Below are 16919 nucleotides of genomic sequence, written 5' to 3'. Positions count from 1 at the left end.
TACAGAAACATTTCTACGATCCCTCCCCATTATGCCATGTTTTATTGTAAAAACCCTGTGGGATCACAAAATTTAATGAGCTGACGCGCAGAAATACCATCTGGTGGAATGCACCTTTCGGAATGTTTAAAACATGTTATTTGTGGGCGAGGCTAATAAAAAGCTAACCGGCATAACTGAACAATCTTCCCAGGTTTTCAGATGTCAGTTTCTCCAAGTAACCTACCAAGGTTTGTGTCACTACAATATCTCTTCTTTTATTTATTTTTTTCTCGATGGGGGTAAATGTTCCTTTCACTTTAACCTTTATATCAAACATGATCAGGGTACAGGACGTGCGATTTTATCATTTCTACTTATGTGGCACTGGCTTTTTCTGTTTTAATGTGATTTAATTTCCCCATTTTGAAAATGGCCACTCCCCTTATTTTGTAACTCATGTACTCTTCAAACGAAAATGCACCGCTGGATACTAAAGAAACATATATTGAAGGGTTAACACATCAGAAAAACTTTTAACAACTTTATTAGCAACTTTATTGCAAATAGAGACAAAATTTTTAAAAAAAAATACCTATTTTATACTTGGACCAGCTGTTACCCTAAAAAGATGTATAAACAATAAAAGATATAACGTTTCAGGAGATTTCATTTGTACTACTGTTGTTTAAACAATATGCAATTTCTCAAGGCACAGGGATGGAAGAAGTCCCCCAAGTTAACTTGTAGGTAAAAGACTCACAGAGTGGCAAGGATTTTTTCAGGAAACATTACTCAGAAGTAAACCTGGATCGATACCAAAAAACTAATCATGAATCAATTTAATTAAAATGTTATCTAAGTAAAGGAAGACAAGTTACTTTGTGTTCCCCGAACGAAGTATATCGAAAGTTTGTCTACAGTAATAATGAAATAGCAGTATAAAGCTCATGAAGACACCAGAAAACACGAGTTTAGCTTTTACTTATTCAAAGTGACATACTTTGTAATGGCAACTCACATGTAAACAAATCAACAGTTCAGCCCAACAAGAATCCATGAAAAAATTCACTCATCCTTTTTCTCTTGAAATGACACAGCTTTCCCACACTGGCACTTATGGCTCTCAATTAGAGGCTGATTTCTTCAAACTCTCTCACTGAGACAAATCTATAATATCACATATTTTTGGACTGAAATTAACTCTGTGTTACCATATTTACAAAATGCTGGAAAACATTAGTCCTGGTCAACAAAGTAAAGAAAAAGGAATTCCAAGCACAGCAAAATTCACGTGTATGAAATGTTTACAAGTAGGCCCATTTACATGATACATGTGTCCAGTATACAAACCAGGCTGAACTTCAGTTTCTAACTGTACTCAAAGATTTAATAGCAATTCCCAGTAAGTTCCACAAGACTGAAATTCGTATTCATTTATTAAAATGTTCTGTGACATCAGCATAAATTTGCATATATGAATAAATGTTTTATTAAGACCCTGCACCGTACTTTTGGGTTTTGCTTTCTAGTTGTAAAACAAATTATACAGAAAAACTCATTAGGTGCTTATAAATGATTACAAAGATGTGCAAAGAAATTGACTGGAGGGGGATTTACTTGATGAAATTGGTCCAAGAATGTGTAATTTCGTATTTCAAATGGTAAGGTTGTTTAATCAATTGTAAAATTGTGCAGGGAGTTTGAAAAAAACAACTTCAGACGAACGTGTGCGTTTTCGGTCAATGTAATAAGGTTGGAATTTTTTACTTCTGCACTACTTCAGGGTGCTATTTGTTAGTTGATGGAAAATAAAAGAGGTTTGAACAACACAATAGAACGCTCCGCAGCCCAGTATCCTCGTTCTTTCCCTTACAAAAATCTCCCATGGCGATCCCATGGCATCCCCATGGGGCTCCCATGGGCTCTCATGGGAAACAATGGGGCTGTCATGGTGGTTTATATACACACCATGATGCCCCATGGTATCACCATGGGAAAAATCTGAAAACACCATGACCAGTCATGGTGCCTTCATGGGTCACTGTTCTGCCACCATGGGATCACCATGATTTATGAGGAAACACCATGGGAGTACCATGTGGATTGTTCCAACCACCATGGTGACATTCTGAACACTATAAAAACACCATGGGGACACCATGGAAATCTTTTCAAGCACCATGGTGACATTTAAGCACCATAAAAACACCATGAGGACACCATGGAAATCTTTGCAACCACCATGGTGACATTCGCACTCCATAAAAATACCATGGGGATACCATGGGAATATTTGCAAACACCATGGTGGCAACTTTTTTCACCATGGTGTTTTAAGATACACCACTGCACCCCAATGGGAATCCTATGAAGAATTTCGTGACTGCCATCCAAGATGATATTTCAATGTGGAAGTTTTAAAATTTATGCTATCGAAACATTGGTCTGTGAGTCCAACATGGCGGCATGCATCCATTTTTGCGGCATGAGAAATGTTGACTGAAAGCCTTCCGTTGTACATGTATAGGCCTATAGCTAGGCCGTCAGCCAGCTTATGTTTTGAAGGCAGCAATGTAAAACTTTGAGACGCTGGTGGCAGCAAACTCAAAATTACGTGCGCATCCTTGAACTAGCAAAACAGAATGGTGTTTTTGCCGCCACCACGCGCCTAAAAGTCTCCCATTGAAAAACATTAAGGGAGTTAAAGAGTGAGGTTTGAAGTTAAGTACAGTACACCTACATGAAATAAAGCAATCCAGGGAAAACCTTACATGTATGTTACATCAATTTTATTCAACCCTAAAAATTCTGCCGCTGTTGCTGATGCTAAATTGACATGGATATAGATATACAAGTTTAATAATCTTCCAAATAAGATCATAACAAAATAATACACTGAATTTATTGCAGGAACCCATGTATTCAAATAGTTCTCCTTATTGCACTCCGACGGAATTATTAACCTCCAACTTGACACCTTTCCTGGCATGGAATTTGAATATACTTTCCAAGATGAGTTTCAACTTTCACTTGCACAAAACTTGACCTTTACTTGCACACAGCTTGACTCAGTCACTTTCTATTGTATTTGGAAAGGTAATAATAATGGAATGAGGGAATAAATGCCTTTTCTCAATCAAAATACATTTGTTCCTCACAAACTCAGGTTGGCACACGTTAATTATATTGCTGATGTTTGTTACAACCCTAATGTGAGGGGCACAGGCAGCAGTCTGTCGATCATACAAGATTTTCTTCTGCCTGTTCACATTGATGGGATAATATAATATATAGCAATTATTCTCTGCAACACATATATCATAAACAACACCAAATGACCCATTACACAGTAAGACCGTGGAGGAATTTCTGCGTGAAACTCTATCATATCCCTTAGAATGGATCAATTTCTTTCCAACAATCATACGGCTGTAAAATTGCAGCAAATTTGGTACTGGCCCATCCAGAATTGTCTCCAAAATCAATCGTTCTTCAAGAGTAACATCACGCAATTTTGGGCAACCAAGTAATGTTACCTCATGGCCAAAACTAATAGCATGCCTTGTTGACAGTAATCCATTCAATAACAAGTTGCAATATCTTTGCACTGGTGGTGATTTGTTATTTACATATTTAGACATCAGTTTTGGCATGTGTTGCCACAAAGTGAAATTGTTAATAATCTGCTGTGAAATTCCTTGCGTACCATGGAACAACTTCAGCAAGGTCCCATTATAGGATTCAAACAAAAAAGTTGAGCATGCCCATAAAGGTCCAATGTTACGTACAGTTGGAACAAGGTGCAGGAGCTGGTGAACATTGTATGTATTGTGACTCTTCCCGTACAACACTTCTGTCATCAAAACAAACTTGTGCAACATAATGTCTGCATTATACAAGTCTGAAGGTGATATTGATTCAGATAGAAGCAGGGACAGACCATGCACTAATAAAAGCCAGTGCTCAAGATAAGGGGTTTTCATCACCCCAAGTAAACATGGAATGGAGTAAAACAGCAACCAGGATCTCCATTCTGATCCTTTCCAGAAGCGTCGGCTGGTTATGGATCTTGGTGCTCGGCTCAAATTATTTGGCCGCTTGATGCTTGTCAATTTCTCATCTATTTTAGATGTTTCATTACCTACATAGTATTCTGCATCATGATTTTTGGAATCAAGCCACAAACTTCCAAAATACCTTGTTACCCCCAGAAGACTATTGTGGAGGTAATCCACGGGAAATCCATTGATTATATCAAATGCTGTTAACAACATCAGAATTGATGGTCCTTTTACCCCATTTACCGGCACCTTGACACGGACAGCATCTTCAGCACTTTGCACAGTATTCACTACATTTCTCTCCTGTGCAGGGTCTCTTAAGTACGGATACACCTGAACAAAACCTCTACCCTTTTCCACACGTTCACCTTCTTGTAAGCACCACGAACAACCAAATTTTCCATTGAACTGTTTCAGGTTTTGCAATGCACACCTTGCTACAGAATCACATGTACAAATAAGCGTAAACACTTTAGATGTCTTCTGAGCGCCAGATTCTTGGTCTTTCCATGAGAAACCATTTTCTGCCAAATCATTACACTCATCGGTGAATGGTTTGAGGAATGCGGTCGGGTCTGGCTTGCCTTCTCCAAACCACAGACCGCACAGCAGTAAGTTTTCTTTCCTTAACGTAGGGGGCAACTCATTAATAATACACTGGATCGGCCACATTGACACTTTTGAAGATTTGAATACAGGAACACCATTGGTATTCCACATCATCGATATATTGTTGACGCTCCTAAGTTTTGGCACAGATTTATAGACCCTTCCATCAAAAATGTCCTCAATGTTGTTGGGGCTCAATTTTTGTCTTGTCTGCTTGTATGACAAGTGTTGGGAAATTACACTGTCATCAAAAATTTCTGTCAACTGTGACTTTAAGGAGCTCACAAGGAAAAAGGTGCCTTCCTTGACAAGATCACAACGCGAGTGTTGTGCATTACAATTAGTGCAAGTTATCAATCCTTCATTTGCAAATTCTCCAATGTAAATCAGACAAGCAGGACAGTAAAAATGGACCTTGATTTTCTCTTGTGCACTTTGTATGTATTTGTTCAACATGAACAGTGTTCCGGGAATATTACTTGGGCCTACAATAGTATCAATTAATTTCAACAGGTCTTGTATTGCCAGCTTTGTCAAAGAATGCTTTAATGCATATGCAAAAATCATTGTAACGACTTGGCCAACTGACAATTCAGATCCTGGGAGTATGGGTTGACTTGCATTGTTCATGTCGTCTTCTCCAAGCTTATCATCATCCCCATCATCATCAGCATGTTGGTGGTCAAAGATCTGAATTGCAAAGAAAGGTATTTGATTAAAACTTCAGAGGAATCGTGCAATGAAAATACATGGAATGGAAGATTAAGGCTTAGGGCAACACATACATAAATATTGATTTTGTTGGCAGTTGACTGATTGATTTATTTTATTATTCGGCATTTTTGCCGGGAATGCCCACGAAAGTCTTTTGACTTATTTCCAGTGGGGTCCCCTCATTGGTTTGGCTGCATAACTACTTTACCAGGATTTCTCCCTGCTCGTTACGAGAAGTGAAGTGGGTTCTTTTACATGCATGGCAAATGGCTCTCCCACACATGAGACCGATGGCTTAAAAGTCTCTTCCGAAAGACTAAGCAAATGAGGATAAACGCCTTGCCCAAGGGCGCTACTACTGGGGCTGGGATTCAAACTCTGCATGGAAGTCCGAGTTCTTGTCCGCTAGGCCACAACAGCTCCTCTGAGCATGCATGGGTGCCTTTAGGCTTTTTCAAGTCAAGCTGGCCGAATTTCAAAGGGTCAACAACTAAAAAGAAATTACCTTATTTGACCAGAGTTTGACCACATCATTTTTACCAAAAAAGTAGTAAAGCTATAGATGTTCTGTTGCATAACAGACACAGAAAGCCAAGTCTAATGTCTGGCTTGCCAAAAAACATAGCAGCAAGAAAGTGTTTATTTTGAGAGTGACTTCGGAGAAAAAATGCAATTTAGTGACAGTTGTTTATTCTTGGAGTAAATGAGTATTAACGTATTAAACTGACAAATGAGTATTAAACTGACAAATGAAAGACTACAAACACGTACACTGTAGGACCTAGTCGTGAAGATACAAGTAGCTAGAAACAACAGTGGATTGTGCTGAAATTGCAGCAGTGCCTATCTCATTGTCAAATACAGCAAGCCAAGTGGTAAACAAAAATGGTTGGGGACAAAAGCAAAGCGACAGTACAGCTAAACCATGTCAATCAATTGTCATGATTGCCTAGCAATTAATGAGTTTGCGTAAAAGTGGCAACAAGAAACGTTGGGCATGTTTGGGTGGCAATCATGGCTATGAACATGCTATGAACAATATGCTAAAACTAAATTACATTCCCCAACCATTTCCACAATTTTTCCTTTGCTTTTTTTTAGACCCAATTGCTAACATTAGTCCTAAATCTACAAATGTACTTCATTTGCATGATGGCACAGTGGCCAGGTCCCTAATTTCAACGCCTATTGACAAGCGGCAAAATCAAGAACCCAGTGACTGCACCTGTACATGCACGTCACATCCCATAACCAGTCATGCTAATTGCCGTCAACAGATCGTCAGTCAACATACCCTCAGCACACCGATTTGCCGTCAACACACCGTCAACACATCAAAAACGCAATCTGGACAAATTTTCAGTTTTATGATATCATATGGCTGAAAGAATATTTTCGGCAAAAGAATAATGGGGTAAAAGATCTGAAAATTGAGACTTTCAATGCAACGAAAGTGCCACCACATGGCCAGATGTGGCAGCAATGTTGCTTCTAGCACAACCGGACCGTACCATTCAGCCTAAGGGGTGGTGCAATAACCAACGAACCAGGAGAGGGGTGTCGCCCGAATTGAAGCTTCATGGCAAATTTGTATCACTATCGGCCACATGGATGATGTAATGTATGCGTACAATGATACAGTGTATTGTCAATATGTTAATGACCCTGAGTGAGCATGCGCAGAGCACGTATGGAATAAACCACCCTTTAGTTCACTGGCAACAACGCTTCAACCCAGTGTGAGTTACTCCTCAGAACATTACAAATTGGCGACGAGGATGGGATGTCTGAGCCACATTTTTCGTGTTGGGATCACCGCAAAGTTATATAGCCCTCATACAGCTAAGTTTTAGGTGGATTTGCTGCACCAAAACAGATATTTGCGGACTTTTCTGGAGCGAATCTTCGTGAGTCATCGGTAGTTTTCTGCACGGTGACCGTGTGCGTACACATACACACAGCGTACACGTGAGTGGTCCTAGACACGAGACATTCACGCGATCGTAGTGCACAGGTCAAGGGTCGCAAACAACGAGACAAGATGGCCGCGCCCACGCCGATGGGGTACATCGGAAGTCTCGGTCCTTACGACAAAAGTAAGGAGCCGTTCAGCTCGTATATGGAAAGAGCGGACATGTTCTTCAAGGCAAATAATATCAAAGAGACTAGCGGCGAAGGAGAGGCTGTGACCGCGGCAAATGAGGCCGTTCGCGAGCGTATGAAAGCGATTCTGCTCACGGAAATTGGACCCGAAGTGTACGGCACAGTGGTGAACCTCCTCGCACCTTACGCAGATATCATGAAGAAGTTGGAACAACACTTCAACCCAAAGCCTCTGGAAATTGCCGAAAGCTACAAATTCGGCACCAGAAACCAGAAGCAACATGAGACAATCAGTGAGTACATTGTTGCCTTGAAAAACTTGACATTGCATTGCAACTTTGGAACATTTCTAGATCGCGCATTACGCGACAGATTTGTTTGTGGCCTCGTGGATGAGCGAATCCAGTCCAAGCTTTTGAACACTGCAGACCTTACATTTGAGAAAGCATGTAAGATTGCCACCACAATGGAAATGGCAACAAAGAATGCTCGCGAGTTTCGTCCGCCACAGCCAGCAGCAGCTGTTCATAGCCACAAAGCGGTGCCAACAGCTAAACCGAAAGCTGTAAAACCCAAACCGAAGCATGGAGAGTCGAGTTCTGCCAGTTGCTACCGCTGCAATGGTAATCACTCACCCCAGTCCTGTACGTTCAAACGGCTAAATGCTTCAATTACCAGAAGAAAGGCCACATCTCCGCAGCATGTCGCGTCAAGCCTAAAACAGGCAGCAAACTCAGTACAGGAAACAAGCGACAACAGCAAAAAGGAGTTCATAACCTGGAAGTGAACCCAGATGGAGACGAACTCGGGTTGTATACCATATATGCAACCGGCATCGACAAGCCAATGGCCAACCAAGGCAAAGATTTTCGAACAGAGATATTGGTGAATGAACAGTTGATCGACATGAGAATCGACACGGCTGCGGACTGCTCAGTTATGAGCGAAGACTTGTACGAAAACAGGTTTTCCCATGTACCACTCAACAAGAGTAAGGTTAAGCTGAAAACATACTCCGGCGAAATTTTGGAGACTTGCGGACAAATGGACTGCAAAGTTCGACACAATGGTCAGTCAGTCACACTTGCCATTATTGTGGCCAACTACAGAAACAAGCCAACGCTCCTGGGGAAGGATTGGCTGAGTAGACTTAATCTGGACTGGAAAAACATTTTCAGCATCGGCTCATCCAAATCACGTCTAGACAGTCTGCTAAGCAAACATGCAGACATGTTCGCTGACAGCTACACAGGGATAACAGGTTACGCTGCTCATATCCGACTTAAGCAAGATGCAAAGCCCGTGTACTGCCGGCCGCGACCTGTACCATATGCACTAAAGCGACAAGTCGAGGAGGAACTGGACAAGTTGGAGCGCAACGGAGTGCTTGTGAAGACAGACCAGAGTGACTGGGCAACCCCAGTCATGGCTGTACCCAAAGCCGACAAAACTGTTAGACTCTGCGGTGACTACAAAGTCACAATCAACCAAGTCGTTGATGACGAGCAATACCCATTGCCGACCTCGCAAGATCTGTATGCAGAACTTAGCGGAGCAAGAGTCTTCACTAAACTGGACTTGTCTCACGCATACGCCCAACTCAATGTTGACAAGGAAAGTCAACCGTACCTCACCATCAACACTCATAAGGGCTTGTATTCATATACAAAGCTGCCCTATGGTGTGAAGTCCTCCCCAAAGATCTTCCAGTCAGTCATGGACAAAATGCTGAAAGGCATTCCACACTGCGTGTGTAACCAGGATGATCTGCTGATATCCACAAAGGATATGGATGAACACCTGGAAATCCTCGAGCAGGTCCTCACGCGATTGGATAGCCACAACGTAAAACTGCGACAAAGCAAATGTGCATTCGCGCAGTCAGAAGTGGTCTACCTCGGACTCAAGGTAGACATGTATGGACTTCGTCCGGTGAAGGCGAAAGTCGAAGCCATCGCGAACGCTCCAAAGCCAAGCAATGTGTCAGAGCTGCGATCATTCCTCGGGATGGTGCAGTTCTATGCGCGATTCCTTCCAGACCTCGCTACAGTACTCAAGCCACTACATCATCTACTGCAGAAGGATGTAAAATGGACGTGGGGGAAGGAACAGCAAAGCGCGTATGACATCTGCAAGAAAAACTTGACAAGCAGCGACATGCTTGTACACTACGACACGACACGTGAACTGAAACTCGCCTGTGATGCTTCAAGATACGGCGTAGGCGCAGTGATCAGCCACGTCATGGACGATGGACAGGAAAAGCCCATCACCTTTGCATCTCGAACCCTATTACCAGCGGAACGTAATTACGCACAGATCGAGAAGGAAGCACTTAGCATCGTGTTCGGAATCAAGAAATTCCATCAGTTTCTCTTGGGCCGACCCTTCACTTTGGTGACCGATCACAAGCCACTTCTTGCGATACTCGGTCCCAAGTCTGCAGTGCCATCCACAGCAGCTTGTAGGATGCAACGCTGGGCAATCTTGTTGTCGCAGTACGACTACAAAGTGGAGTACCGGAGCTCCAAATGCAATGCTGTCGCGGATGCACTCTCCTGCTTACCACATGAGAACTCGAGTGTGGGAGCCGAGAACTCCATCTACACTCTGAACGTGGTGGATGAAGACTTTCCGGTGACTGCAATTGAAATTGCAGTAGAAACCCAGAAAGACACTATCCTCAAGTCAGTGTATGAACAGGCATTGAACGGTTGGTCAGACATCAATGTAGATTTGAGGTCAGAGTTGAAGCCTTATCATAATCGACGTCATGAATTGTCATGTGAGCAGGGATGCATTAAGTGGGGTAACAGAGTGGTCGTACCAGAGTCCTTAAGAGACAAAATTTTGTCTGAACTCCATGCCGAACATCCCGGCATAGTGATTATGAAGTCAATCGCCAGAAGTTTTGTATACTGGCCCGGCATTGACGGTGATATCGAATCACTAGTGGAAAAATGCAGCGTGTGCCAAGCTTGCAGAAACAGACCACCAAAAACACCACTACAACCCTGGTCATGGCCAAGTAGACCTTTTCAGAGAGTACATGTAGATTTTTGTGAAAAGGGCAATGATCACTTCTTGGTACTCGTAGATAGTCATTCTAAGTGGATTGAGGTTAAGCACATGGGTTCAAGTGTCTAGGAAAGAGTTATAGCGCCCTCCTCTGTTCAAGTGTGATGTGGAAGACAGGCACAATATAGACATGGCAGACATCGCAGTCGTTGTGGAGTGTCCTTATTTTGTTAAGCTTTAGAACCCATAACATGGTGTCAGAAGTGAACTGATATATTGAGAAAATATCAGAGACTTGATTGAGCTTAACTTAGTGGTGGAGTAGCCAGCCTTTAACCGAGAACAAGAGAGGTTTTTTCGGGGGTAAGTCAACAACACTTCCGAAATTACAGTGTCATGTGCGATAGTACATGAGCATTGCTACGTAGGTGCATGCATTCTCGACACACGCATATTGAATAACGACATAAACGACTTTGCATGATGGCGGCTTATCAAATTCCACCGCCGGAGGCCATGAACTGTAAAGGGAGCGATCTTGCCAATAACTGGAACTTTTTCAGAGAAAGTTTTGAGGACTATTGCAAAGCAGTAGAACTAGATAAAAAGGATGAAACAATCCAAGTGGCTACTCTGAAAAGTGTGATGGGAAAAGAGTGCAAGAATATTCTGAAGCAGCTTCAGCTCACAGATGACGAGATGAAAAGCCACAAAACAATTCTCGATAAGCTACAGGCACATTTTGCACCAAGCAGAAATGTACTGTATGAGAGATATCAGTTTCATACTGCTGATCAACAGCCGAATGAGACCATAGATCAGTATGTCATTCGCTTACGGCAGTTAGCAGAGAAATGCAAATTTGGTCAGCTAGAAACAGAGATGATCCGAGACCGGCTTGTTCTTGGAACTAGAGATAAAGCAGCAAGAGCGAGGCTCTTCAGAGAAAAAGAATGTGATCTGAAGAGAGCGATTGAAGCCCTCAGAATCAGTGAGCTGACACAAGAACAGCTCAAGCAGATTGATGTGCCACAAACAGAAACCGTGCATGCCGTAAAGAAACGAGAGAGCACAAAAGCAAAGAGCGCCAACAAATCAAAGCCTAAAGACCCCAAGAAGCCCAAGACACTGAAATCTTGTAAATACTGTGGATCTTCACATGAGTGGGACAAGAAGAAATGTCCTGCCTATGGAAAGAAATGTGGAAAGTGTGGAAAAATGAACCACTTCCAGTCAGTATGCAGATGGAGAGAAACACAGAAAAGATTGCACGTAATGCAAGAAGTATCATCAGAAAGTGATACAGACGAGTCTATTTTTGGTGTGCAACTACTTGGGGCTATCAGCAGCGGCCACAAAGTGCTTACGGTTCCGCTGACATTCAGTTCAGAGCCTGGCGAGATAAGCATTCAGTGCCAGATTGACACAGGGGCAACTTGCAACGTGATGTCATTTGACACCCTGTGTGACGTCAAGCAGACAAAAAAGCCTCACATGAAAAAGTCATCAGCCAGATTGAAATTGTACGATGACAGTGTCATCAATGTCAAAGGAGAATGTGACCTGACATGTCACTATAAAGGTGTCCAGAGGAATCTTAACTTCAAGATAGTTGATTCCAGTCAGCCTCCCCTACTGTCACGACAGACATGTACAAAGATGGGCCTCATAAGCGTACATGTTGACAGTGCAGTCAATAGCATGCAGCATGACACGGTGCCCTTGACAGAGGTTGACATTGTGTCTGAGTTTAGTGATGTATTTGAAGGGTTAGGATGCCTAGCAGGGGAGTACCACATCGACATTGATCCTGCTGTGCGACCGGTGCAGAATGCACCACGTCGTGTTCCGGTTGCCATGAAAGATAAGCTGTATGACAAGATACGTGAGCTAGAGAAATGAGGCATCATAGCAAAAGTTTCCCAGCCTACAGCATGGATCAGTAGCCTAGTGGTTGTTGAGAAACCGGGCAAAATGCGCGTTTGCTTAGATCCACGAGAGCTAAATAAAGCTATCAAACGTCCTAAATACCCGATGCCAACACTTGACGAGATATTGCCCTCTCTCGCTAATGCAAAGGTCTTTACAGTCTTAGATGCAAAGGAAGGATTTCATCAAGTCAAACTTGATGAAGAGAGCTCCTTCCTGACAACTTTCTGGACCCCATTCGGCAGATACCGTTATCTGAGAATGCCGTTTGGAATAGCATCAGCACCAGAAGAATACCGGCGACGACAGATAGAGATATTGCAGGGGCTGGCTGGCACAGCAGTCATCGCTGATGATATTCTAGTGTACGGCTGTGATGTAGCAGAACATGACAGAAATTTGAGGACACTGCTGCACCGTGCACGTCAAGCAAACCTGAAACTCAACCGAAAGAAGATTAGACTACGACTGGATGAGGTGACATACATGGGTCAAGTTTTGACCTCAAAAGGAGTCCGCCCAGACCCGAGGAAGGTAGAGGCAATAAAAAACTTGCAGCGACCAGACTCCAAGAAAGCAGTCCAGCGTCTGTTAGGATGTGTCAACTACCTATCACGGTACTTGCCAAGGCTTGCTGATGTAAGCGAGCCACTCAGAAAGTTGACAGAGCAGAGTACAATCTTCACATGGCAGTCACAACAGGAAGAGTCCTTTCAGCAGATAAAGGACATGATTGCCAGTGCTCCAATACTCAGGTACTACGACTTGAAGGAAGAAGTCACAATACAGTGTGACGCATCAGAGAAAGGGCTTGGAACAACTCTTCTTCAGAATGGGCAACCAGTTGCATTTGCCTCCCGGTCCCTCACCTCTGCAGAGCAGAATTATGCACAGATAGAGAAAGAGTGCCTAGCCATAGTCTTCTCGTGTGAGAGATTTGACCAGTATTTGCATGGCAGAGAGCTGGTCAAAGTGAACACCGACCATAAGCCGTTGGTGCCAATCTTCACAAAGCCAATACATAAAGCTCCCAAGAGGCTCCAACGCATGCTTCTGAGATTACAGAAGTACAACTTGAATGTGCAGTACCTGCCAGGAAGCCAGATGTATATCGCTGATATGCTAAGCCGGGCTTCCCTGAAGAGCACAGATAGGAGTTGCTTGTCAGAATATCAGATGTTCCAGCTGAGACAGGAAGAGCAACTCCAGTCAGAGATTGAAGTCATCAACCAATCCAGCTATTTATGCATGAAAGATAGCACACAGCTGCAAATCAAGAAGGCCACACAGTCTGATTCAGTTCTTCAAGTGTTGAAGAATGTAGTTCTGGACGGATGGCCAGAGCAGAGAAATGAAGTACCCATATGCATTCGTGAGTACTTTGGTTTCAGAGAAGAAATCACCGTTCAGGATGGTGTTCTCTACAAAGGGATGAGGGTCATTGTACCCAAGTCTATGCACAGCATGATGCTTACCAGAATCCATTCAAGCCATCTGGGTGTAGAATCATGCCTACGAAGAGCCAGAGAAGTGCTATACTGGCCAGGGATGGCAAGTCAGATCAAAGACAGGGTCAACCAGTGCCAGCCTTGTAATGAGTTCATGAACAAGCAACAGAAAGAGCCGATGATGTCATATGAAATTCCCAATCGGGCATGGAGCGTAGTCAGTCAAGATCTCTTCCACTACAGGCATGCTGATTACCTGATTACAGTTGACCACTACAGCGATTACTGGGAGTTAGACAAGCTCGATGACACCAGATCAGAAACCATAGTCGAGTGCACCAAGAAGCATTTCTCACGATTCGGTATACCCAGCAAGGTAATTACTGACAACGGGCCTCAGTTCATTGCTGTGGATTATGAGGAATTCAGCAGAGAATGGGAGTTTGAGCATGTTACGTCTTCTCCCTACCACAGTCAGAGTAATGGCAAAGCAGAGTCAGCAGTGAAGATTGCCAAGAACATTATCAAGAAAGTGACCAAAGCTAAAGAAGATCTTCATCTTGCAATTCTAGATTGGCGTAACACACCTGATTCCAGTGGCAGCAGTCCAGTGCAGAAATTGATGTCTAAACGGGCGAGAACACTGTTGCCAACACCTGAAGCATATCTGAAACCAGACATCGTCCAAGGTGTGCCAGACAATATCCAACTTCGAAAGCAGAAGGCCAAACACCAATATGATAAATCTGCAAAGCCACTACCGGCACTGCAGATTGGACAACCAGTCAGAATTCAGCCAACCAGCAAGACCACATCATGGCAACCTGGAAAATGTGTTGCCAGTGACGGTTCCCGTTCCTATCTCATCGAGCTAGACAGTGGACAAGTGCTTAGACGTAACAGAAAGCACTTGCGGGCATCAACTCAACAGTCGGAGAAAAGTTCTTCAGCGACAACCCCAGTCCAGCCAGACTCAGTCTCTACCTCAACCCCACCATCAGATAAACCAACAGTCCTATCTGAACCAGCCAAGCCAGTGAAAACGACCACAGATCCAGACCGACCCAAGACAAATCCACCAAGCAGCCAACAGATCTCTTTGAAGTCCACGCGAACTCGATCCAACATCAAACCACCATCTAGATTCAAGGATTTTGTAGTTTGAACGTGACAATGAACTCTAAATTCTGTCATGCAGATTTTCACCAAACAAGGAGTGATTGCACACAAAAGGACACTTCCATTGTGATTAAGTTTTTCAGAGGACAATTTTAATGTTTAACCTGGTTTAATTTCCAAACCTCTCATTCTCATACAAACTTACACTTAGGTGCATCATAATAACAGTTAAGTCAAATCAGGCATTTTAAAATTTTACATCCAAATGTGGAAGCCTTTGGCTTTAATCCAAGTAAAAGCAGTTCACTTAACTTTATTATCATTACAGGTGTCTGGAGACTAAAGATTCTTTCTTTTCCAAAGTTCTATTTCTTTTTTTAGAAAGTCAAGTTTACGAAGAAAGAAAGATGATTTTTTTTGTTTCTCTTTTGTGCAAGTTGTTAAAGGTAAGCTTTACCAAGTTTGTTAATTGTTCATGTTTGAAAAAAACAAAAGGAGGGAGATGTCTAGGAAAGAGTTATAGCGCCCTCCTCTGTTCAAGTGTGATGTGGAAGACAGGCACAATATAGACATGGCAGACATCGCAGTCGTTGTGGAGTGTCCTTATTTTGTTAAGCTTTAGAACCCATAACACAAGCACTACTACTGAACGTACCATAGATGAGTTGAGATCAATATTTGCCTGTCATGGGTTACCCGAAGAACTTGTTTCAGACAATGGGCCACAATTCCGTTCGGAACTGTTTAAAGAGTTTATGCGACTGAATGGTGTCAAACATACACTCACTCCACCGTATCATCCGGCCTCCAACGGGGCAGCGGAGAGGACGGTGAGAATCGTAAAGGAGGCTCTCAAGAAACAAGTTGTTCAGGGGAACACAAAATTCAGCAAGAAACATTTGGCTAATTTCCTGCTGAAATACAGAACCACACCACACACTACAACAGGGTACACACCCGCAGAATTGTTGATGAAGAGAAGGCTTGTAACGGGATTACACCAACTGTACATTCCTTTATGTATTGTACCAGTGACGTATGTTTCTAATAATGCATGCTGGGATATAATCAAGATGGCCGATAATGTGTTACAGCTAATTACATGATTCTCAGACGAATAAACCTTTGTTAATCAGTTTCCTTTAATCAGAATCAGCCCGAAATATTGATGATCGAACCATAATTGTTGTGACTCCAGATAAGGAAGTTACACTGGCGTAGTCGGCAGGATTGTGCCGATATTCGGGCGATTAAAACGGACCGTGGGAGCGTCGGAAATCCATCGTCGTGGCCCGGCACCGCGGTGCGGTAGTGAAGGGGCGTGAGTACACAGTCAGTGCCCATCAATATGTACTTGTAGCGACGTATCGTATTGCAACTTGTTATCATTAGCCCCTCGTAGTGTTCTACTTGGACAGTGATAAATTTGAGTTTGCTGTAGGAGTGAGGATGCTCCCTACACCAAGGACTGGTGGACTTGCATTTTTTGAACAGTTGCTCAATCTTTTCAGATTCAGTGCCATCTCACGTCAGATACAGACACAGTTCATGCTGTAAGCATGGATCGAGCAATTTACTTAAGCCGGTTCACATCGGAGTACATCAGTCAGCTGTGTACATTGAATCATATTGATACTGTGCAGCTGAAAACAAAGCAAGAGAGAATTGAAGCTTTGTGTACGCTCCCTCAAATGAAGGAACCACTAGATGATCACCCCCCATTGGGTGCGGCTATGCCAGTACAGCCTGATTTGGGGCAAATTCTTGAAAAGCTAGAAGCACTACGCAGAAATGAGACAGAGTCACTGTGCCAGTCCCTTGTCAAAGCCATGACAGATGCAACCAAGACGTCAGTTGCATCCATCCGAGTGGGGCCAGAGTTACCAGACTTTCACAAATTATCGTCCGACGATGACATCACCTGCTATCTTGCAAC

At 43.0% G+C, this 16919-nt stretch overlaps 1 protein-coding gene across 1 annotated transcript; it reads right to left on the bottom strand.

The window, feature by feature from the left end:
- Window positions 1-510: 510 nt before the first annotated feature.
- Window positions 511-5891, bottom strand: LOC110989402 (uncharacterized). The gene is made up of 2 exons (XM_087131164.1): window positions 4041-5891; window positions 511-2052 (listed from the first exon to the last, which is right to left on the bottom strand). The coding sequence occupies exons 1-2, from the start codon at window positions 5280-5282 to the stop codon at window positions 2014-2016; spliced, it is 1281 nt and encodes a 426-aa protein (XP_086987290.1). The 5' UTR covers window positions 5283-5891; the 3' UTR covers window positions 511-2013.
- Between the last annotated feature and the right edge of the window lie 11028 nt (window positions 5892-16919).

This window comes from Acanthaster planci, linkage group LG21, assembly GCF_054643075.1.
Source record: "Acanthaster planci isolate LZ-2023a linkage group LG21, COTS_SCS, whole genome shotgun sequence".
In the NCBI taxonomy this organism is placed as follows: Eukaryota; Metazoa; Echinodermata; class Asteroidea; order Valvatida; family Acanthasteridae; genus Acanthaster; species Acanthaster planci.
This window is presented reverse-complemented; position numbering and strand designations above follow the sequence as displayed.